This window comes from Leopardus geoffroyi, chromosome C3 (assembly GCF_018350155.1).
Source record: "Leopardus geoffroyi isolate Oge1 chromosome C3, O.geoffroyi_Oge1_pat1.0, whole genome shotgun sequence".
Classification (NCBI taxonomy): Eukaryota; Metazoa; Chordata; class Mammalia; order Carnivora; family Felidae; genus Leopardus; species Leopardus geoffroyi.
In genome coordinates this window covers 48,910,787-48,935,576 of record NC_059338.1, presented here as the reverse complement: position 1 = coordinate 48,935,576, position 24,790 = coordinate 48,910,787, and the positions used below count along the sequence as shown (strand labels likewise).

The 24,790-nt window shown below is 36.0% G+C and overlaps 2 protein-coding genes across 13 annotated transcripts in view; one reads left to right on the top strand and one right to left on the bottom strand.

Moving 5' to 3' along the window:
- Positions 1-24,790, top strand: part of RALGPS2 (Ral GEF with PH domain and SH3 binding motif 2) — a 201,014-nt gene that overhangs the window by 98,678 nt on the left and 77,546 nt on the right. The window lies entirely within an intron of this gene.
- On the bottom strand, positions 653-24,768 carry ANGPTL1 (angiopoietin like 1). The gene is made up of 5 exons (XM_045452771.1): positions 24,028-24,768; positions 17,763-18,608; positions 4,638-4,831; positions 2,740-3,010; positions 653-1,339 (listed from the first exon to the last, which is right to left on the bottom strand). Exons 1-5 carry the CDS (start codon positions 24,035-24,037, stop codon positions 1,152-1,154), a joined length of 1,509 nt encoding a protein of 502 aa, XP_045308727.1. The 5' UTR covers positions 24,038-24,768; the 3' UTR covers positions 653-1,151.

The following is a 24,790-nucleotide window of genomic DNA, read 5'->3' as shown; positions in this document are numbered from 1 at the left end:
TGTTATTTCCACCCATCAGTATGTGGTAATGCTTATAAAGTTCTCTAGGCTTTCTGACTTGAATAGCAGACAGGATCAGAAAATTTGGAAGTGGGGAGAGCAGGAGTATTAATAAGCTTGTTTATACGTAAGTTATAATTCAGATCTGTAAAACCATTGGCTCACTAAATTTTTGTGATTCCCATTCTTGTAATACCAATATTTTGCTGGTAGAACAATATAAATACATTTCAGGAAATTTTGGTGTTCCAGTAAATCATGTGAAGACAATATTGAAAAAATCATTTATAATTTCCATTTTTTGTAAATTTGACTGTTTAAACATTACATACATTATTTTTTAAAATACGTATTTAAATACTATGGATCACTTAATTTGGGGGGGGGGGGGAATTGGCACAAAATATATTGGCAGGAGTTCAAGGGGCATGCCTGGTTGGCTGAGTTGGTTGAGCATCTGGCCCTTGATGTCGGCTCAGGTCGTGATCTCAGTCATGGGATGGAGCCCCATATCGGGCTCCATGCTCAGTGCTGAGCCTGCTTGGGATTCTGTCTCTCGGCTCTCCCCCATTTGTGCATGCTTTTTCTCTCTCTCTCAAAATAAAAGCAGGAAAAGGATTTCGGTCTAACCATTTCATGTCAGAGGCACAAATTGAATTTGAAATAACTTTTATTCAATGCAAAATGTATTTTCTATTGGCAAAACTAGAGTTTTCTCTAATTTCCTGTCTATATTTTTATAAATAAAACGTATTATTTGGCTGAAATTTTAAAATTATTTTTTCTATTGGAAGTTAGAGCAATCTCATAAAATTTTTAAATAAATTGTCTTGAACATGTATTCAATTTTGATTTAAAATAAAGCTAAGATTTGTTATATACTGTGGCAAATATTTACATTTTATAAAACAAACTTTGCCTATGTTTAGTCAATATAATTTTAAAAATAGGATTATGGGTACAAATAATCTGCAGTATATTGAGGAAAGATGAAACTATAGTCATAAATCCCCTTTTACAGTTATGGTAAGTTCATTTAAAACTGTATCTGTGGCAATGAATTGTGCAAAACAATATACATGTAACATTTACATTTTTAGGAACTGAAAAGGGCAGAGCTCTCTGTCATTTAAGTTGGAGGCGATCTCTCTTCAGTCAATAGGCTTGATCATCATCTGAACTGCTCTCAAAGAGTACGACCCGCCTCGGTATTCAGCCCAAAATATGCCATCTTGGTATTTGCTTCTGTAATGGCCACCTCTGTACCACACTCCGTTTAGGTTAGAATGCGCACAGGCGTTGTACCACCATCCTCCTTTGTGAAAGTGGGCGCAGTTTCCTTTGAGGAAGAAAATACAGTATCAAAGTAAAAGTTTCTCCAAGCGTGGTACTCCATAAACCACGAAAAACTTACTCTACCTTTGGAATAATTTAATTTGAGTTTTTCTTACTGATTTCAGTTACCTTTGTCTTTAGAGTTTTGTTTCTTCATTCTTTTACTGTTGCTGAAGTGTCAACTACTTGGAAGATCACTTGAATTGCCTTTTTGACCTTGCCCTTTGCTTGCTTACCATTGCTTTTTTAAATTAAATTTTAATTTAACAATTAATTAACCTTAATTGTAATTAATTGTAATTTCTGTGTAGCAGGGTAAATAAAACACAAACAGCATTTGTTTGTGTGAGAGAAAGAGGAATAAAATGGAGAATTGGGAAGGAAAGGTATGGAGTTGCTAAAGTAGTAAGTTGGGGAAAATTGAATTCTCAAAAAAGCACAAAATAATGTAAATTAGAATAGCACTACCAGTGGCCAAATGTGTTCCTGTAAATATGGGATATACTTTGGTTATATCTTCCTTTTTCCTTCTTCTGCCATTGTAAACTTAGAGACCTATATACTGCTTGCCAAGATACAGCTGAACAGAAAAACAGATTTTGCAGGGTGATGTCTCTTTATCAGGGCCATAAAACTGGGTTAAAAAGGCAGAACTATATGAAAACTAATGTGAAGAGTTCTGTTTTCTGGATGGCCTAAATGATTCTTCCTAAACCAAATATTCACTTCTCTGAGTAAAGCTTTTTTGCTGTTGCATTCCTACTGTTCCCCTTCACGTGAGTGCTAAGAAATGCCTTTACCAAGGCCATGTACCCAAATGGCTTGCTTCCTTTGCTCCCTTCAGGTCTTTATTCAGATGTTACCTTCTCAAAGTAACCTTACTTGACCACTCTGTATAAAATAGCACCCACCCCACCTCGTGCTGCTTATCACTCACTGTTCTCTCACTCCATTTTATTTTTCTTAGAGTATTTGTCACCACCTGACAAATAATTTTGTCTCCTAGAGAATAAGCTCTAGAAGGGCAGGAACTTCGTTCACTGCTGTATCCTTAGCATCTGTTAACAGTGCCTGGCATGTGGTAGGTGATTAGTTAGTAGTTGTTATGAATTTTAGGCATTAGAGAATTTTATTTCCAAAGGAATGAGTGTTTTTTTCCTCACCACTCTCCCACCCCCAAGTTAGAATGACAGAACCTTATTTTTCACAGAGTTCATTCACACTTTGGGATTGCCTTATAGAAGAGATAACCAACCTTTCAGCAGCTTATATTCCCTGTGACTGACTCCAAAATTACTTTTCTGGAAAGATTTTTAGTAGTGTGTACTGTAATAGCAAGGTTCTGTGTAATACATAGAAGGTAGTGATTCTACAAAGAATACGCTTCAGTTTTTTCTTACTCACCTGCATACATATCTTTATCTCTGTCCAGTGTGGTGAACTGTTTACCATTATGCCACATCATAGAGTCCCCTGCATTTCCCTGGTAAGTTCCCAGACGTAGTCTAAAGAATTCACTTTCAGGTTCCAGGCGAAAGCTGCTATATTCTGCATAGACTTTTTTATCACTCCAGTCTTCTAATTCAATCAACAACTTATAATTATCTTGATTGCTAAGCATATAGATATTTTCCAGTCCAAGCCAATATTCTCCATCAATGTTTCCAAACCCTTTCTGTTAATAAACAAACAGCATGAGTACAAACATAAGTGCAGGGATAGTAAACTTTTTTATAGATAAGTTTCAAACATTTGATAACATAAAAATATTTGCCATTTAAGCGGTAATGTGAATTTCCATTTTAATAGCTCACCTGACCTTTATAAACCCCACATAGTCATTTTGTTTTGTTTTTCTTTCTCTTAGTTTGTCCATATTTATTTATACATCTAGCTTCAAACCTTAGGTATAAGAAAAGGGCAAAACAGAATAAACATTATTCCTAGCTACTAAAAACATTAACTAGTGAACTAGCCAGATTCTTGAAAAGGATTCTTGATCTCTCTCATACAAAGAGCCAGATTTTTTTCTAAAGGTATATATGTAACTGTCCCCTGCCATAGTCAGACAAAAAGGATATCTGACATTTTTATGATCACTCAATAAAAATGATAGTAGAGCAAATTGTCTTCTTTAGCTCTATTATAATTAAACATCAGGATAAAACATTCATCTTCAAAGTTCCACCTTGGAAAAATTGTAGATTATTTTTAAAAAATCCATGAACTGTCCTATTTCAGTAAGCATTCACCATTGCAGGTGTGCAGCATGGCGTAAGTTTCGGCAAACCTGATCTTAACACTAAGTGTATTTTCAAGGAGGTTGTGTTGGGGATTTTCTCCCTGGTTACTTCTTTGGAAATTTACACAACTTTTGACATGGATATATTAATGTCTCATTTTTAGCTGCCAGTAAAATGCCACCTAAAAGTGAGTAATCACATGTTACTTCACAGTTTTGAATGAAGTATTAACCATCTAGAAAATACAATCGCACTCATCTGCCGTCCTTAGACTGAAGGCTGTATACTATACACTCCTAGCATGATAAACATCAAAATTATTGAGAAATAATTTTGGTCCCATATGTCTGGGTGTACATTACTTCCCAACAGCGCCGTTGTCTGGTGTTAACCAATTTAAAACATGGGGGGATGATTATCTGAGATAATTTAACCTAGAGAAAGAGTCATTTTTGTAAGTTCTATAGTTTATATTAGTGCTTACATACAACTGCTGATGGGTACAAATGTGATCGTAAACAAAAAAGCAGTTGTCTTCTTAGGAAATGGAATTAGTGGTGGTGCCTGGGTGGCTCAGTCGGTTAAGCATCCGACTCTTGATTTCAGCTCAGATCATGATCTCACCGTCATGGGATCAAGCAAGCCCCACAGTGGACTACGCTCTGAGTGTGGAGCCTCCCTCTGTGCCTCCGCTGTTTGCATTCTCTCTCTCTCTCTCTCTCTCTCCCCCTCTCTCTCTCAAAATAAATAAATAAACATTTTTTTAAAAAAGAAAAAAGAAAATGGAATTAGCAGTAGTCTTTGCTAAGAATTAAATACATGTATAAATGATCCAGACTGAAAGGAGACATTTTAAAGTATATCTCTAGTTTCCTTTTTACCTTTTAATTTTGACTTTAAAACTAGAGGTGAGAATTCTCTTTTTTTTTACAAAGGTAGATAGTAAAAAACATATGGATAGTTGTTTCTCAGCTGTGTATCTTATTTATTTCCTAGAATGACTACATTGTAAGAGTTGCTTTGCTCCACCTCTCTCCCAGGTCCGAATCACTGATTTACCTTATAATTTTCCCAGTTTCTGAAGAAGTTGACAGAGCCATCTGTTCTTTTCTGAATAACAGTCCAACCCCCTGGATCCAAACTGTTCTCACACCATAACTGTATTGGTCCATTGCTGTTTTCAGGTTTAATCATGTAAATCCCACTGACTGAATGTCCAGCTTCTTTTGCATGCTGACAGTCTTTGAATGGTCCTATAATTAAAATATCATTGATTACCAGGAAACTTACTAGGAATAGAGCCTTATTAAAATCGTTTTAGTCTAGGGTCTTACCTTTATTCTTTCTTTACAATACAACTTTTTATCTATTGTATACACAATACCATAGAAGTTAAAGAAACTAAATAAAGGATTACCCCAGTCCCACTATCTGGAACATTAACTTGTTCCACTGTTCTTAGGAGTCTTTGTCCATATGCATACATTTTTATATTGTTGTAATTCTGACACACATAGAAAATTGAATTCTGTCTTTTAACAAAAAGACAGTTTCCTTGGGACCACAGTCTTCATTCTAGCACTTATAGTAGCTGTAATACACAATTTTTAACATTAGTATATCATTGTTTATTACTCTGTCATTGGATACTAAAGTTCCATCTGATTTTTGCTAAAGTACACAAAGTGTCTTCTTATTGGCTTCATTTTTTTCAAATATTTACTTTAAAAATGCTGTGGGATTGATCTGCTAGATCAAGAGGGTGTGAACACTTTTATGGCTCTTCATTGTACCCAGTTTACATTTTCCAAAATTTGATTTCAGTTGAACACATTAGTCCCTTAAGGTACTTCGTGAAAACCGCCTACCATGGTCAAATAAGTTTTATTATTGCTAAGTATTATATTACCCTTTTGGAAACTCACAGTGTACATGTACATATTAAAGACTAAGAAGCCCTGAAATAAATCAGAATTTCCCAAACTTACAGAATCTGTTAACTTTTTCCCTCATTCAGTAGTCCATATGAATGCATTTCAGGAATGTTGGCAAAATGCCTTTCTAAAGATTTGTTTCAATTTATATGACTAACAGTAATTTTCTTAGTCTACACAGTGACCCTGTGATCGTTTACATATGTCCTATAGATGAAACAGTTAACAGTTAACTATAGATGAATGAAACTAAAGTCCTGTATCTTAGAAGGTAATAAACCTTGGACTTAAACCCGTTTCTTTCTAACCCCAGGGCCCATGTTCTGAACTGCTGGCTACATTTGCTTCCATGTTATTTCATAGGGAGAGAAACGGATTCTCTCCCTGTTTTTTAATCCACTAGTAAGTTCTTTGTATCTTTTAAAATGACAGAACATTTTTGTGAAATACTTTGTAGTGTCTGACTCTTGAACTTGTGATTTCCACATTTTTTTGGATCTAAAGAAAGATTGCTTCTAAGTTTTACTGAACATTTCTTTAGTTGAACCATTCTCCAGTGTCTTGATCCTTTGTTGTTTTTTTTATAAGGATGTAAAAATATTAAGTGATTCAGAAATAAGAATTACCCCACAGATCTTTTAGAACAACAATAAAAAAGTATAGAAATTCCAGTCATCACATTTTATATTTTACTAGAAATATTTACATTTTGACATGTGCAATTTTTAGAAATTAGGTGAAAATAGAGTTTAGTCGAGTAAAGCTCATACACTATAATGAAAGTAGGGTTGTTGAAATTTTAAGAAATGTGTTATCTATACTGTACCGGTGTATAAAGGGACCCTTTTGGGCTAACTGGGGAAGGAGTCATCTCATTAAATAAATAGTTATACGATTGCATCATTAGAAGAGGTTCTTAGAGACTGAACTCTTTCCTCTAGATTGCTCCTTGAGGATGGAGACTATTTTTGTTTTTCTTCTGACTTTACATTATCAGTGTTTTAACTATTAGTAGGCTATCGGTCATTTTTTTAAGTAAATAAATTAACTTGCCTTCACACTTTAAATACAAGGAAATTGAAAACCACACACAAAATCAATAGATGATATATTTCTCTAGCCCACATTTTTATGTTCTGTTGATATTTCTGTTTCAGACTTTTTGAAATTATGATAAAATATAAACACTATACATTACTAGTAAAAAAAATTGAGAACCTGGAAAGACTTAATGCTCCCTTTCTTGGGTTACATTTATTTTAGGTATTGGATTCTTTAATTCTTTTAAAAAATTTGGTTCTTTTTTTTGTAGTTTTTATTTCCCTCCTGCAGTTTCTAATCTTGCATTCATTATGAACATATCCTTTAAGCTGTAATAACTACTTTAAAAATTCTTGTCCCTTCTGTTCCTAGTTTGCTGAGAGTTTTTATCATAATGGATTTTGGGTTTTGTCAGGAGCTTTTATTTATCTACTGAGATAGTAGGGTTTTTCTTTTTTTTTGTTTGTTAGTAGGTGAATTCTGTGATTATTTTTTAATATTAAACCAACCACCTTATTGCTGGGATAGTCTTGACTTGGTCATATGTATTACTAGTTTTATGTATTGCTAGATTTCATTTGCTAAAATTGTGCTAAGAATTTCTGCTTTCGGGGGCACCTGGGTGGCTCAGTCAGTTGAATGTCCAACACATGATTTAGGCTCAGGTCATGATCTCATGGTTTGTGAGATTAAGCCCTGTGTTGGGCTCTGTGTTGACAGCGTGGAGCCTGCTTGGGACTCTCCCTCTCTCTCTGCCCCTCTCTTTCTCTCAAAATAAATAAATTTAAAAAAAAATAAAAAGGAATTTCTGCTTTTATATTCATGAGGATATTGATTAGTCTGTGAAAGCTCATAAATAGGTTCTTAAGGTGGGGAGGACTGTGAAAAAATAATGTTTTGAGCTTATTAGACTGGCCATAAATTTGATCACATTCCATTAAAATTCAGTGTGAATTGTTTTTATATTATCTACCTTATCATTTACTGAATTTAAGTTACAAAGTATTCAGAACTTTTAACACAGTGCTTTAGAGAGTAGTCATCATGAGTAACTTGTTAATTGCCTTCTTTTCTCCTTCATTGCAGACCTTGAAAAAAAAGCAGTTGCTCATGTAATAAATATGTATCTTATTTAATTAATAAATTTAATATGGCTAATCAAAGGTGAATGTACAGTCATTTCTATTGTAGAAAATAATGTATTCCTGAAAAACTTCATGTTCTGTAAAATCTTACACTAAAAATAACAGCAAATATTAGCTGTTAACATACTTTGTATTCAGCTGTTGATACTTGTGACACAAAATATTAAAATAGCTTGGAAAAAAATCCCAATGAACCAATATGACCTCTTTGTTTTACTGATATTATTCTCCTTTTTTATCCATCACATATGAGCTACTAAACATTTCAGAAGCATGCATTGTAGTCAAGTCAGAGAAGGATAGAGAGGTTGTAATTCAGATAGGATGAAATCTATGGAATTTTATATGCAGGAGCAAAATTGAAGGAAAAGTGAAGTCTAATTTCCAGGTCCATTCTTAGATTATTTTGTGTAATGCATGATATTATATTCATTTGTTTACTCCTACAACTCCCCATGGGCCAAGACTGTATCTTTTAGTTGTGCATCCATAGTTCAAGCCCACAAAGGCACTCAAATATTTGTTGAACTACATGATCCCTAGTAGCCACAGTGGTTTCCAGAATTTCCTCAGTTCTGCATTTTTTCCATATGTTTCTTTTCTGCATCTATGATAGGCTAGAAAGTTTAGGCTCAAGAGGTAAAGAAGCAACCATAGAGTTAAGTGGGAAGTGGGGGAAGTGGCAAGCAAAAAGGGAATTCCACTGCAACATGACAAATACTTTGACGGAGTTATGCAGGACAGTGGGAATACTGGCCAACAAATAGCTAACCCGGATTTGCAGAAAAGAGATCAAAGTCTACCTGTATCTAAGCTGAGTTTTGAAAATTGAGTAAGAGCTTGGGCTCGTAGTGTGGGGGTTAGGAGTCTGATCAAGGCTACCCATGAGTAACCTGAGCTGAGAACTGAAAACAGAAGAGAGCTTGAGGTTACGGAGGACTTAAAGTTTTGTATGCCTGAAATGTAAATGGCCAAGGGTGATACTTAGAGCCCTTGAGGTAGACTGTCGAGTTGAAGTTGTCACTTCCACAATAGTCAAGGATATCTGAGGAACATTGCTCTTATCTTAAACTCTATTATAGTTAATGCACACATAAAATGGTCTTGTTGCAGTCCACATAAATATTCCCTCATTTCAGAAATTTGTTTATTCTATAAATGTCACCTTTGTATTGTTTATTTTATGAATGTCATCCTTGTAAATGTTTGCTCTGCACTCATTTGACTATAGTTTTGACAATTACATTTTATATTTAAGTATATATTCAGAAGTTTGACTTTCACTAGGTTACTTGAATTGCTCTAAAATATTTAGAAACATCAAGGTTTTGAATGTTGACAGAATATTTGTAAAATACCATTTGTTTCTTTTCTGCGACTTAAAAGGCCCTTGGATATTTAAACAGATTGGAGAGTTGTGGGTTTTCTAAATCCAGCTTTGATTTGATAAGACTTCATTTTATGCAATATTAAAATTACCTTTAACTTTAATTTTCAACCCACTTTTTTGGTGATGGCCTTCATATTTACAGTTCAGATGCCTGTTAGATTTAGTTGATCAAAAAGCTTAGGAAAATTTAGTTGAAATCCTTTTCTAGAACATGTGTCTAAAATTAGTAGTGTTTTAGCTACTTTTTTCTCCTTGGTAAAGATAGTTAATATTAGAATTTAGTATTTGTTTGTGTTTATTTTTTATAAATAAACCATTAACCTGTCTTAGCCCAGTATATATTGTTGGTCTTGGCAGAAATATTTTTTTCATTATTTCTTGTATATGTTACTTACTTTCTGCTCTAGAGTTTGATTATAAGACATTCTTCTATTAAGTGTTTTACTGCTTTTTCTCTTCCACAAAAGTCATTGCCTATAGGAATTCTTAAATGACTAGAAGAAAAGTAATAGCTTTATTTTTGAGAGGTCAAATTTAACCTGAAGGTTTGCATATGATCAGAAGTAAGTTTACTAACATATGTTTCAGGAATTTGTTCAGAATGGTTCACAAAGGGTATAGACTGGAAGTACCTTTCTTTTAAAATAGGAATTTTATTAACCTTTTTCTTGCATTGAGTAATCTTGAAATAGTCTTCATCTTTCTTGACACAATTGGATTCTTCTCAAGGCAGGAAACTGGAGTTCTGTACATTGAATTTGAAGGACCAGTCTCTCTCTTCCTCAGTTTATTTGATGATTAAAGTTTGTATAGGGCTAACAAACTCCAGTTAATAGATCTGATTCATAGAAAGAAAAATATTGACCAGTCATGCCACATTATTTCCCAACACGTATTTTTCATTAAGAACCCATATTTTGAACAGAACAGTGGGTTAATTTTCTTTTTCATACTTTAAATTTTTTTTTTCAACATTTTTTTATTTATTTTTGGGACAGAGAGAGACAGAGCATGAACGGGGGAGGGGCAGAGAGAGAGGGAGACACAGAATCGGAAACAGGCTCCAGGCTCTGAGCCATCAGCCCAGAGCCTGACGCGGGGCTCGAACTCACGGACCGCGAGATCGTGACCTGGCTAAAGTCGGACGCTCAACTGACTGCGCCACCCAGGCGCCCCCTTCTTTTTCATACTTTAAATATACCTTTATTGGGAACCATCTTTAATATACCCATTTTTTTTTTCTGTAAAGAAACTATTTAATTGCTTAAAAGGAAAAGCTTTCTTCCCTTTTTGAAGTTGTTGAATTTCTCATTTATTTTCATTGTCCTAATCCTGCTCTTTGTGACAAAAGAAACAGGACAAAAAGGTAATCACTTTAGAGCTTCAAATAATTGGTCATCAAGTAAAATCTTTTGAGAGGTAAACTTTTTAATTGGGTTGTGAGCTAAGTATAAGACAAATACATTCTATAGCATTTCCGAATGGGAAGTTTGGGGCAAATACTTTCTAAAGCAATACTAGATTCTGTCTTCTAAAAATATTAATTACTATGTTTATTAACCTGTAAGTTTAAAATAAAAGTTAGTGGGGCACCGGGTGGCTCAGTTGATTAAGCATCTGACTCTTAATTTCGGCTCAGGTCATGATCTCACAGTTCCTGAGATCAAGCCCCATGTCAGGCTCTGCACTAATTAATAGTGCGAAGCCTGCTTGGAATTCCCTCTCCCTCTCTCTCTCTGCCCCTCCCCTGCTCACATGTGTGCTTTCTCTCTCCCTTTCTTTTTCTCTCTCCTCTCTCAAAATAAATAAAAAGCATTTTTTTTTTAAATCTTAAAAAAAAATAGGGGCTCCTGGGTGGCTCAGTCGGTTGAGCGTCCAACTTCAGCTCAGGTCATGATCTCGCACTTTGTGAGTTCGAGCCCCATGTCGGGCTCTGTGCCGACAGCTTAGAGCCTGGAGCCTGCTTCGGATTCTGTGTCTCCTCCCCTATGCCCCTCCCCCGCTTGTGCTCGGTCTCTCTCTATCAAACATAAACAAATGTAAAAAGAAAAAAAATTTTGAAAAAAAAATTTTTTTCTTAAAAAATAAAATGCATTTAGCAATCTGAGCTTTTATTTTTGAAATTACTAAAGAATTATAAGTTGTTTCTCATAACTGGTAAAAAAAGAATCCTATTCCAATAGCCCCTTTGTCTAAACAGGTTTCTTTAGTTTTTTTTTTTTTAAAGTGTTAATCTAAGTATTCCACTGAAAGCAATTGCATCTTTAAAATACACCAATAAGAAGCATTATAAGTAATTAAAAGTTTTATCCACTAAAAAGCGTATTGTTAGTTTCTAATGACTGCTTTTTATGTTTAACTTTTTAAGCTTACCTTTTATGTTCCCATACATGGCAAAGCAAGGCACATGTAGGGGAGGGCGCAGATAAATGGAGTAATTAATGATGGTCAGACCATACATACACCAAGTGTTTTCATATGCATCACCTCACAAATTACCATAGCAATCTTTCTTACAAAAGAGGCAACAAAAAAGCCTTGCCAGAATCCCAAGTTTCCTGATAGCTATGCTCTAATACGCTGTGAAGGAACTTTCTTAAATCCATTTGCTTACAAGGAATAAACCTATTTTTATAAATACACCATTTGTAAAAGAGCAATGGTTTCTTTTATAAAAGACTAACCCAAAATGCCGTCAGTGAATAACATTAATGGTTAAGAATTTTATTGATTGCAGTTTGCCAGGTGTGCAGTTATATTCCCAAACATTTTGTTTTAACGATAGAGGGAAGGTAATGTTTCTGGAGATAATTAATTTTAATCTAACAGAGTTATTGCATTATTTGCGTTGATTTCATAGTAAGTTTGTTCTTTGGAGGTACATTTTTCTTATAACCTAAAATATGAAATTGTCATTAAAACACCTTTTTAGAAGAATGGTGGTAAGATACACATAACGAAGTTTACCAACTCATCATTTTAAATGTACAGTTCATACCTTCTCTTTATTGTGCAGCCAGTCTCCAGAACTCTTTTCATCTGGCAGAACTGAAACCCTTTATCCATCAAACAGACTTTCCTATTCTTCCAGTCACCATTCTGCCTTCTGTCTCTGCACATTTGACTACTGTAGGCACCTCATATTAGTGCAGTCATACAGTATTTGACTTTTTGTGACTGGCTGAAACAAGTTTAATGCATATGCATTATACATTTAGAGACTTTAGAATTCTAGACTATGTACCTACATGTAGTGTACAGTTATTAAGAACATCTTGTTGCCAGAAGTATATGTAAGTACAGAAGAACCATCCATCTTTGCCCTTTTTGTTCAAGTACCGAAAAAGCTCAAACATATTTTCCAGTCTGATAAGAATACTGTGAACAAAGATTTTAGTACATTATATATAAAGAAAATAGCAAGTCTGTTTATTGTTGCTCAGAGTAATTTATATTTTATAGGAATCATAGAATATTAGAACTAGAAAGGGATGTTAAAATTGTCAGGTCCAACAAGCACTCTCATTGTACAAGTGAGAGAACAGGACAGTCAGGCAAAGTGACTTACCCAAGGTCAATAACAAAGATAACAGGTTTTCTTAACTCTGTGCGCTTTCCCTCATATGCTCATTAGTGTTCTAATGAACATTCTTACGGTGTAGCTAATTATTCCTTGGATATCAAAGACCAACATTTATAGAATGAAATAGGTAAAAAGTTAATGTTTACTTATAATAACAAATAGTGAATAGCAGAAAAAATGATGTGTGCCCTTAATTTTACATTAGGGATTAGTTTATTAAGGATATAAACACCATTGTTTTATTAAAGCAGAGGTCTTTTAAATGGGACTTTTGATATGCTAAATCCCTAACATGGGATTTAATTCTGAAATAAAAGATTTTTCTTACACTACAGCTCAGTGTATAATAAAATCTAGAAGTGATACAGCTCATTTTGTGTAAGCATTTTTTAATGTATCAGTGTATGAATATATGAATAATAATTTCTTCTAGAACTGATACCATCCAGTTAAGATTCAGCACTCACAGAAAATACTCCATGGTGTTCATCTCCGTACCTATGTGGCTATACCTTCCATCAGTTAAAAAAAAATTCTAGGGGCGCCTGGGTGGCGCAGTCGGTTAAGCGTCCGACTTCAGCCAGGTCACGATCTCGCGGTCTGTGAGTTCGAGCCCCGCGTCAGGCTCTGGGCTGATGGCTCAGAGCCTGGAGCCTGTTTCCGATTCTGTGTCTCCCTCTCTCTCTGCCCCTCCCCCATTCATTCTCTGTCTCTCTCTGTCCCAAAAATAAATAAACGTTGAAAAAAAAAATTAAAAAAAAAAATTCTACACACTTCAGTTATATTTATTTATATGTGATAATGTATAAACTATTATGCTGATAAATTGCGAACATTAAAAGCTTACCTAAAACATACACTTTTTAAAAGAATATCAAAAGTAAATACGTATTTTTTTCTTTCTATACCCAGTGGATCATTTTGTACACATCTTTGCTTTGGAAATCACAGGGTGTGGGGATATTAGTAGTGATCATCATTTACCTAACATAATGGTGTTCTAGCCTGTTGTTACTGAGTGTTAAAACAATATAAACTGAATGAATCCTGATATCTATACTCTTAACACGCTGTTAGTTAATACAGCATTAGTTAATACATTGTTAGTGCAATGTATCAAAAGTACTTTCATGAAGGTCTTTGGAATGAAAACTTTAAGAAGCTCTGTAAAAATGTAGTAACAAGTTAGCCAACATTTATTTAGCATCTGCAAGTGAGAGACAATATCCATCTACTAGGAAGGAGCTTATATTATAGTTAGAAGACATGTTATTTAGATGTGTATATAAGTACTATATGTACCTGTAAAGATAACTGATAATTCAAGAGGGAGTATAAGGAATGTTGTATATACTTTATGTCACAGACAAAAGAAACATTTGTGGAAAGAAGCAATCACTTTAAGCCTGAGGAAGTCAGCAAGGACTTTAAGGAGGAGTTGCTGTTTTATTTTATTTTATTTTATTTTATTTTATTTTATTTTATTTTATTTTATATTGGTCTGAGCCTTATAATTTGATAGGCAGAAAGCATGGAAAATATTTCAAAGACAATGAGTTGATTCATTTTATTGAAACAGATGGTTTTTATGAAGGAACTTAATAGAAGGAAAGCTAAAGAAGTAAGATTGTTTTGAGGAGGAAATTGTTCTTACCCAGGCTAAGCAAAATGCACATTTTCTGTGTGTCATATGGAACTGCTGAGCAGAAGTGTGATGTGATCAAAGTGGTAGTTTCAGAAGATCTGTTGGCAATATAGAATATATTTTGATGGAGAGAGAAAATGGAGTTAGGCTAATTGACAAGCTATTACACCATTTCTAGTAAGAGTTAACATTTTGACTGCCAGGCACTGTTCTAAGTACTCCTCAAATGTTAAATTCTATGAGGTAAGTACATTTATTATCCCCCATTTTACAGATGAGGAAACCGAGGCACAGAGCAGTTTCGCCCCACCTTCACCCCACACCCTGAGGTTACACAGCTGATAACCCAGAAGTCTATCCTCTAGCTGCTGCCATAGATAATTGGGAGCTAAGTTAGAGTTCTGGCTCTGAATAGAAATGAGGGACAAGTCCACGAACGATGGAAAAGCAGCAGGGGTAGAACTGAGCTGACTGGGTATGTGGGGCAGGAGGCAAGTGTCAGAGATGGGCCAAACAAATTCAGAAATAGGGAGTGATGGAAATCAAAACAGAGAAATTAAAATCAAATGACCCACCAATCTTACTAATGGGAATTTATCCTAAGGATATAATCATAGAGAAAGAAAAAGAACAAAGTTATTTTTTAAAGCTGCAAGAATACTGATTACCATGTTTAACAGGAAGGGCAAATAAGAAAGACTTGAAGGCTATTACCAAAGTGTTGGTTAACTTTTGTTTGTTTCTATTTGCTTTTTGTCTGTAATGTTTGTTTATTTTTTGGAGAGAGCACAAGCAGGGAAGGGGCAGAGAGAGCAGGGGACAGAGGATCCAAAGTAGGTTCTGTGCTGTCAGCAGAGAGCCCGATGAGGGACTTGAAACCTGAGCCAAAGTCGGACGCATAACTGACTGAGCCACCCAGGCGCCCCTGTTTATTTCTATTGGCTATTTAGCGAAACTTTCTTAAAAGCTTGTTAGTATTTTCTGGATTTTCTTCGGTAAATATGTATTACTTCTGTAATAAGTTACTTATTTTAAAAGGAAAATGCTAGCTTGGGGAAAAGATTATTTTAAGCTTTAGTCATTCATTCACTCATTCATTTATTCCTCAAATATCTATCATAGTGCTTAAAATATGCTGAGCACAATGTGCCAAGACTTGATCCTACCTAGATGTTCAATTTCTTACTGTTGAATACTGAGAGTTCTCTTTTTTTTTGTTTGTTTATTTTCTTAGACAGTGAGAGCGGGGGAGGGGCAGAGAGAGAGACAGACACACAGACAGAATCTGAAGCAGGTTCCAGGCTCTGAGCTGTCAGCACAGAGCCAGACACGGGGCTCGAACTCATAAACCATGAGATCATGACCTGAGCCAAAGTCGGATGCTTAACCCACTGAGCCACCCAGGCGCTCTTTTTTTTTTTTTTTTTTTTTTAATTTTTTTTTTTTCAACGTTTATTTATTTTATTTTTGGGACAGAGAGAGACAGAGCATGAACGGGGGAGGGGCAGAGAGAGAGGGAGACACAGAATCGGAAACAGGCTCCAGGCTCTGAGCCATCAGCCCAGAGCCCGACGCGGGGCTCGAACTCACAGACCGCGAGATCGTGACCTGGCTGAAGTCAGACGCTTAACCGACTGCGCCACCCAGGCGCCCCTTTTTTTTTTTTTTTTTAAAGTAGGCTTCATACGCTGCATGGAGCCCAACACAGGGCTCTAACTCACCACCCTGAGATCGAGAGTCAGTGGCTTAACCAGCTGAGCCAGCCAGGCATCCCCCAGCTAGATGTTTGAGACAGTAAAATGAAAAGACAGTTCACTTTCTTCCAGAAGCATTCAGTCTACCAGGAGACCAACATGCAAACAACTCTAGTGTAATGTGATAACAGAAAACATGTTCAAGGCAAAGTCAGCAGTTTGGGGAAAGAGCCATTTAGATGTTTGTTGGAATCTGGGAATGTGTAATATTTAAGGTATTATTTTACTTAAGCCTTAAAATTTGCCAGGTCAAGAGAGAAACTGGGAGAAGGCATTTCAGGAGAGGAAGCAGCACCATGTGAGGTGATGGTAGAACATCCAGATGCAAACACTGAGCATTGGTTAGAATTTGGAGGGAGAGCCCCAGGCAGGAGTCGTCTGAGCAGTGGTGATACTTGGAGGCCTTGAAGGTGTGTGAAACCTGCAAAACAGAGTATCTTGAGGAAAACTTTTTTAAATGTAGAGAAGGAAGGAGATGCAAATGAAGAATTTAGAGAAGTAGGAAGAGTCAGAATATTCTGAAGTGGAGCCCCAAGAAAGCAGTGGGGTCCACTGCTGCAGAGACATACTTTATGACATACGCGTTCCAGTCTTTGTTCTCTGTGTTGTTGTTTAAAATCACTCCATAGTCTACGTACATTTTCATGTACTGCCTTTTCAGTAAGTGAATGAACTATTTATTTAATCTTTTTACTTTGGGGCATTTGGACCTTTCTTTTCACTCTAAGGAAACAAATCAACTTCTAAAGAATTCAAGAGAATGCCTTATGGCAAAATGGTTGCAGGGGTAAAATAAATGTAAAATACTCAGAAAATTAGCAGTGAGCTTACTAAACTGAAACAAAGATGAATTATTTATCTTTGTATTCTGGCCACTTAGATCGGTGACCAATACTGAAGGGAAAGAGGAAGGGAGGGAGGGAGGGAGGGAAGAGGAATGGAAGAAGGAACAAAATTAAGAAATAGAGGTAGGGATAGTGGGATCAGTTTTAGGTTTTGTTTTGTTTTGTTTTGTTTTGTTTAACCATAGTGAAAATGTAATTATACGTATGTGGGTATAAGATACAAATTGTAGTTTGTTTAGCCCTGGAAAATAGAAGGGATACCTTTTCCTCTTAACACTGAGGGCAAGAAGGCATGGGTGTTGTGTAGATGTTTCCAAAATAGGGAAAAAACAAGGAACCTAGGGCCTGAGTAGACTTCATCTCAGTGCAGGAGTAGATGACACATTTCTGAGAGCAGAGGTAAGGAGGAGGTGTAATTAGAGGCTTAAGGAGAGTGAAAGCAAATTTTTAAATGTTCCTTGTGGAGAGGAGGAAAATGGGGAGAGCAGCAAGAGGTAAACAGAAGGATTGCTGAGCAGCTAGATGATCTAGCTGGAGGCCGATGGGGGGTTGTAGAGGTTAGAAGTGGATTATGGACTCATTCCTGTCTTAATGCTGGTGACTTAGATTGTGAGAATTTGGATGGACGACAATACTTTTCTCACAGAATACTCTGTTTTTAGAAACTCTTAGACTCAGACCTGAGAGATGTATTTAAGTTCAATTCTTGGTTAATAGAAAACAAAAATGTTCGTGTATAATTACGTCACCAAAACGAAGAGTAAGCCATTTATTGTGTGCATTGTTTCATAAACCGTAAAACATATTAACCTCATGCTTCCATTTTTAACGGTAAGAGGTAACTCACCTTCATTGATGAACGTTACTGGTGGTATCTTGAGAGGACTTTTGGTGGAAGAAGTCCCCAGATCGGGTAGTGGCATTAAATCCCTGGGATAACCTGGATCCCTCTGTATCTCATTACCCCCCAGCAGTCCAGGAGTATACGGATGACTGTTAGGAATATGTTGTGGCACCACCTGGACAAGAGGAGGAGACACATGGGGGTCTTGTCGGGAAAATATCTTCAAGCACTGTTCTTCCAGCAAAGTGATCATCACAGACTGGTTATTGACGAGATCAGTCAAGGAAGCATATTTCACCTCTAGTTCCCTGTACCTTGTTGCCATCTTCAACATTTCTGTAGTGACATTGAGGATTTTATTTTCCAACTGGGAAAGTTCAAGTGAATTATCCCTCTTACGGATAATCTCATGTAATAGCTGCATATAGAGTTGAGTAACACGGGAGTTCATGTTCCGGCTTTCTTTTCTCAGCAGCTTTACCTCATTTACAATGTTTCCATCTACATCCACCACCAGCTGCAGGACATCTATTTCCCGCTTCTGCCTGGAGAGCACATCCTTCAGGTTTTCAAGGTCCATCCTGGTGATCATATCTTTAATAGTACTTGCATCTTGCCCTTTGGTATTGACACAAATTGGCCCTGTAATTTTTTGTTCAGGCACCAGGAATGTGTATGAACATTTCTTTGCTTCCTCTTTACCATCTGTGGCACGAGGGTATCTCCTCTGGGTTATTTTTTTTATTTTGAACTGTCCTCCTCTGCAATGTCCAATGCCCATTAGTAGGAAGAATAACACACTTAGGGTCCAAATAAAAGCCTTCATTTTGAAATGAGGTTGTATAAAGTCTTTGTAAAAAAACAAACCAGTGAAGGAAAAAAAAAGTAAAAAGAATTAATATTAACCTACTTTTAAAGTCAGTAACGTAAAAAAAAAAAAAAATGGAAAAAAACGAGTATCTATTGGTGTTATTAATTGGGCCAGAATTAATTTTATTAATTTGTTAAATCCAACACCACGATGCCTTTGCATTTGTTTAGGTTTCAGAGAATAACTCTGCCAACTATCACCTCACTGTAATACTTTTTCTTCCCCAGCTCAGTGCACACATTTTGGTGAGTGCCCACTGTTTGCAATGGCATACTATTAGTGTTCTTGGGTGCTTTGAGACCCTAATAAGACACTTTTCTTACCCTTGAAAAGCTTACTCTACTGTCTTAAGACTCTGAAAATGATACACAATGTGTATAAGGCATTAATTAAAACATTCTTCCCTAACTAGTATGAAAGCTAATAGCAAGTGACTTTACTAGTCATTATTTTATATGTATATTCGGTTTTAGTTAAATTGGCCCTCTCTAATAAATATCTTTTTTATCTATCAAAGAAACATTTTGAGGCAAATCTCAAACCAGAAAGTTTTGGCATCATATTTTTAGTTTTTGTAGCATGTCCTTTTAGGATTCGAGACAAGTTGAAGAATGAGGGAATGTTTACAGTCATTATTGTAGGCGATTCTGTTTTCTAAACCATAATCATATATATGTTCTAAGTTTACGTATGATTTAGCACGTTCATTCTTCTAACAGGTTCTACTGAACTGTATTTTAGTAAAATTTCAATAATTTTCTTTAACCATTACCAAGGAAAGAAACTCTATATTTGAATATGATTGTTAGAGTTGGAAAGTGCCTTAGAGACCATCTCATTCAAGAACCTCTTTGCACCTGGGACGCCTGGGTGGCTCAGTCGGTTGAGTGTCCAGCTTCGGCTCAGGGCATGGTCTCGCAGTCCGTGAGTTCAAGCCCCCATCAGGCTCTGTGCTGGCAGCTCAGAGCCTGGAGCCTGCCTCTCTCTCTCTCTGCCCTTACCCCGCTCATATGTGCTCTCTCTCTTTCTCTCAAAAATAAATAAACATTAAAGAATAAAAAAGAACCTCTTTGCACCCATGTGCATGTTGAAGGCCCAGACCACACAAATAGATAGTATTAGAACCCAGTCAAGAATTCAGGTTCCCCGGCTCCTCAGTCAGTGTTTATAGCAGTGGCATGTATTGCTGACGTGTGCTTGAAATGTTTCAATTTTGCTGTGACAGAAATTCTTGTCCCTTATAATGCAATTTCTGTAGAAACACTAGAGGAAACATTAGAACTCGCTCTACGAACCAAAGCTGCTGCTTTCTCACGAGTTCCCTCCCTAAGGAGTGGTAGCAGTAGAACGGGTAGGACGTGCCACTCTGTCGGGTGCGTCAGCAGGCTGAGCGGCACATGGCCCACCTTCCCACTGTCACAAGCTCGATTCCTGCTTGCTGGTTTTGAAGGACACCAGTGGATACACTAAGAACTCTAGTGTACCACTTCCCACCCTACTTCTTGTGTTTTGATTTGAGAAGTCAGGTCCCAAGTTGTTTATGCCTACGATTAATAATAGCAATGCAGTAATAACAGTCATTCATACTTACGGGGCGCTTGGCATTATTTTAAGCCCCTTTACATGCGTTAAGTCCATTACTTGTAACTACAACCCTTTGAGGTAGACTGTCACAGTCCTCATTCTCAGCGAAAGACTAGCATCTGGAAATTAAGTACCTTACCCAGAGTCACACAGCTTCTAAGAGATGGCACCAGAGTTTGAACGTAGGCAGAGACTCCACAGAGTTCATTGCAACGTATTCTATTCTATTTTCTATCCCCAATACTGTAACAGTCCCTCACATTTATGTAGTGCTTAATACATGTTAACAATATAGGGGCGCCTGGGTGGCGCAGTTGGTTAAGTGTCCGACTTCAGCCAGGTCACGATCTCCCGGTCCGTGAGTTCGAGCCCCGCGTCGGGCTCTGGGCTGATGGCTCGGAGCCTGGAGCCTGTTTCCGATTCTGTGTCTCCCTCTCTCTCTGCCCCTCCCCCGTTCATGCTCTGTCTCTCTCTGTCCCAAAAATAAATAAACGTTGAAAAAAAAAAATTAAAAAAAAAAAAAAACAATATATTTGCATTCACAACAACACTGTGAAATAAATGTATATCATTTTACACAGAGATAAAGTACCAGAGAAGCCAACATTGGCGTTCAAATGCGATTCTGATCTTCTCCTAACTTTGCTAGACCTGTGTTTTTTATCCTAGTCGTGGTGTAACTACAGAGGAGCCTTAACTTTGTGTCTCTCGTTTTTCAGTTTTTCCTGGTGTGTATCTCTTTACATTGACCCATTGCTTATTTATGAAAAGGTATTTGGGAATCATTTTTGTTAGGCTCTGTTTCCATCATTTTTCTGTCCCAAACTTTTCTGCTGTCATTCCTTTTCCTCTGTATGTGTTGTATCAGTTGATATATATCTAACTTGTAAGTATGAACCCTCCCCCAAAATAAAGGTTATTATTAAAATCAGTGAAATAAGGACTCTTTGACTTGTAGTTATGAAGGTGACCACTACTTTTTAAAACCATGTCTCCTTTGGTGTTTTGAAGGTGGAGTGAGAATGAAAATAAGCAAAGGGTGGAGTGTGGAGTATTTTTCTGTCACTAACATAAGATAGGAGGAGTGAGCATAATAGTATTCCTTATTTATATCAGAGGCCTTCTCTTGCTAAGTGATCATCAAAAGCACACTTGGATGAATACTTTTAGTTTTTTGTTTTTATATTTTGCCTCAGACATGAGTAGAAAATTTAGACCTTAAACATCATCTGTCTATTTTATAAGAAAAGGACTGCTATTGTACTAGAGTTCCTTATGCCAAAAACCAATATAAGATTTCTTGCTATATTTGCAGATTCATGGAATTTAGATGTGGTTTATTTTAAAAACTGAGGACAGTAAAGTAGAAGCCGTCAGCCTCCTGGTTCAAATGTATAGTATTTCTCCTGCATAGTTAACTTAGCTAGTCCTCAACTTCATTCATTTCACTTTAATAATAGAATGGAAACTCTTAGATCATAAAATTATTTAAGTAATCTATGACATAAGCTACCAAAACAAGGGAAATTCAGAACCTATCATGAAACTTCCAAACAAGTAGAATTTCATAAACAGTATTCTGATTTGAACAGCTTGTGTTTCCTACCAGACACAGATTTGTATAGAACAACTAAGAACATATAATCCAAGACTGTTATTGTGACTTTACATCAGTGTTGTCATGAAAGAACAAAAACGTGAAAAGTTGAAATAGCAGTATGTTCTGCCTTAGCTCTTTGTGGGCTCCTCTACGATTAAGTCGTAAGATAAATCCTTGTGTACCATGAGAGAATCTGACCTAAGTAAGTATTTAAAGGAGGCAATTAAAGGTTTCTTTTAAGCAAATATAATTCCCTTACCCTTATTATAAAAGTAATGACTTAGTTGTCACATAAAGAAGAATAAGGAGCCACATTTCTTAAGTAAGTAGACTAGCTACGTCATGAGTAAAGAACTGGTTTTAAAAATACATTTACTACTACATTTTCTGAAAACTTCAGTATTTCCCCACCACGTTCAGTTTTAAAAGTGAAAGATCTATAAATCTGTGTTACCTCATAAAACCTTTCTGTATATGTTAAAATTTTCCTAGGTCCCAAGAGAATGTTATAAATTAGTTACAGTATACTTAAGTTTAAATCTGTGCCTTTGCTTGGTTGTTTTTAGGAAAAAAAGAAAAAAAGTCTTCCATGCCTTGGGTTAATTTTATTAGTACTGTTTCTCTTCATAGTTGCTACATTTGCCAGCTAGTAGAGAGAAGAAATAAAAATCAGGATTTACTTCCTTTCAGATGGTAAATGCATAGAGGCATTTAACTGGTTATCTCACGCACCGAAAATAGCATGAGGCAATGAACCTAAATTTATGAAGCACTGAAGATACCTTAGGTACTTCTAGATTGTGAATTATATTCTGGGAAAAGACTTGAAAACAATCTCATCCCCTGGAGACATCTAAGAAAGGGATAGTTATCTGTGTGTTTGGGGTGTCAGATTAAATGCTTGCCTAAGGACTCAGTAAGAAATGAGGTTGAATGAGGTCCTGCACTTTTCATAGCAAAAAAAAAAAAAACAACAACAACAACAGAAAGAGAGATGAGAGTATTTCAGATGCAGTATTGCTTGGACATGTTATCAGTTTCTTGTAAAATATGTTTAACAGAGATCCTCCCAGGATTTAGAGTTTGAATCTTTAAGGAAAAGACATGTAAGTAAAGTTGAAGAAATCTTAGCTTTACAATTATTTGCTTGTTGAAGATTCTTACCATTTAATGCCTTTAGTTTTTTAAAAGAACAGAAAATCCCCAAATCATAAAAAACTTAAGTGTCTTTGATGATAAAGCTAACTATTGGTAACTAGTAATTTTATTTTTAACAGTTCTTTCTCATAATACAATTAAACAAAGCCCTCAGGTAGAATATTGAAAGAAACCTCATATGTATGGTTACCAAAATTATGTCTATCTAAAAGTATTATATATTTTTGGTCTTTTAATCATGTATTTAAGTAATTGGTTCTTCTGGGTTCTTATTTTCTACTGTTACTGCTGACTACTTAATACTTCTGTCACATTTTATTTTTTTCCTTAATCCTAATCTATAAAGTTTTAGGTTTTTTTGTGTGTCAATAACTTTGCTTTTTTAAGTAATTCTAGTTATAGCAGTTTTAATGTGTGTGACCCAAGTTAAATTCCTGTTGCATGTAAACCTGGAAAGTTAGTTACAGTTTTGAGTTTTTGCAAGAAATACCATAGACTTACCTTTAATCTTTACAAAATTTCCGCTTCATATTGGGTTATGCTATAACTGGGGAATTGTTCTAAAGCCTTTAAGTTAATTTTATATGTTCTTAGCTGTGTTTTGTAGCTATACTTTAAGATCTCTAACAGTATGCATAAACTTACACACTATAACTGCAGGAAGAGAGACATGTTTACAGCTGTTTTCTTTTGTTTGTATCCCTTTGTTTTTACTCACTGTGTTATCAGCCTTATACATTTAATCTGTTACTTGTTAAAATTTCTGTCTAGTGTCACGAAAGCACTTGTTCTCTGAAACCAAGCACGTATCTACCGATGTGTAAGCATATACACCACATGTTGTTAAAGTGAACCTCATATAATGCATCAATCACCACAGAGTATGTACATAAGGACCAGTTTTTACATAAAGGTGCAAAAGAAAACCTTTTTCAGCTAAGATAAATTGTAGCGTATTTATAAATTCTTTGTTTAGTAAAAGATTTTGAAATTTCTACAAATATAAAATTTTGACATACAGCATTTTTAAATAAAAACAAGAAATATTAAAATACCTTGATGCATCTGTTGGTAAAGCAGACCCAGAAACTTGCTGCTCTTATTCTCGCTTTTAAAAATCAGTGTAGAAGTTTGTTCATCTGTGACTTTAATGGCAATTGCATTTTTGTTTTGGACCGTTGAATCCAAGCTGTAATAACGAACTTCTTTTTCTTCTTACAACACTCATCAATTGAATTTGACAAGCCACCTATGTAATTTTAAGTAGTATAGTGGAAGTTCTGGTCTGTGGGCTGTCGTTAATCCGGCAGAGAAAGCATTGTGGCTTTGCTCTGTCTGCCACATGGAGAAATGCAGTAACCAGCTGCAGCTGACCCAGATTGTATATACAGTACCCTTGAATAGTGATTCCCTCTCTTTCTCAGTAAACTCAAGTTCAGCCCACATATTACGTCACCAAAAAATTGCTGGAGACTAGGGGGGGAAAGTCTCCTCCTTAGGATTTCCTCTCTGTAGCCTTAAATAGGGGTGGGGGTAGTGGGATCAGCAGGAGGTTGAATAGCTCCGAACAAGGAGAGACTGTGTGCAGGTTGAAGGAAGGGCACCATCTGGAAACAAACTATCATAGTTCAGCGGGCAATTATAAAACAAACATTTTAGTCTGCTGGCCAGAGATCTTTTAACTCGAATACTGAAAAAATAGTACTCAGCTTCTCAGAAATAGTAACAGGCTGATAAGTTTGTTTTTTGTTACAAAGAACGACCATTAGACCTTGTCAGGAGGCAGCCACCTAAATAATGTAATACTCTCTATAACCT

Bases quoted from the DNA above. Each gene is read 5' to 3' on its own strand.
- ANGPTL1 (XM_045452771.1), bottom strand. The intron at 4,832-17,762 runs GTGAGTTACCTC...TTTTAATTATAG, and splicing joins AGTAACGTTCATCAATGAAG to GACCATTCAAAGACTGTCAG. The intron at 1,340-2,739 runs GTGAGTAAGAAA...TCTTCCTCAAAG, and splicing joins AGATAAAGATATGTATGCAG to GAAACTGCGCCCACTTTCAC.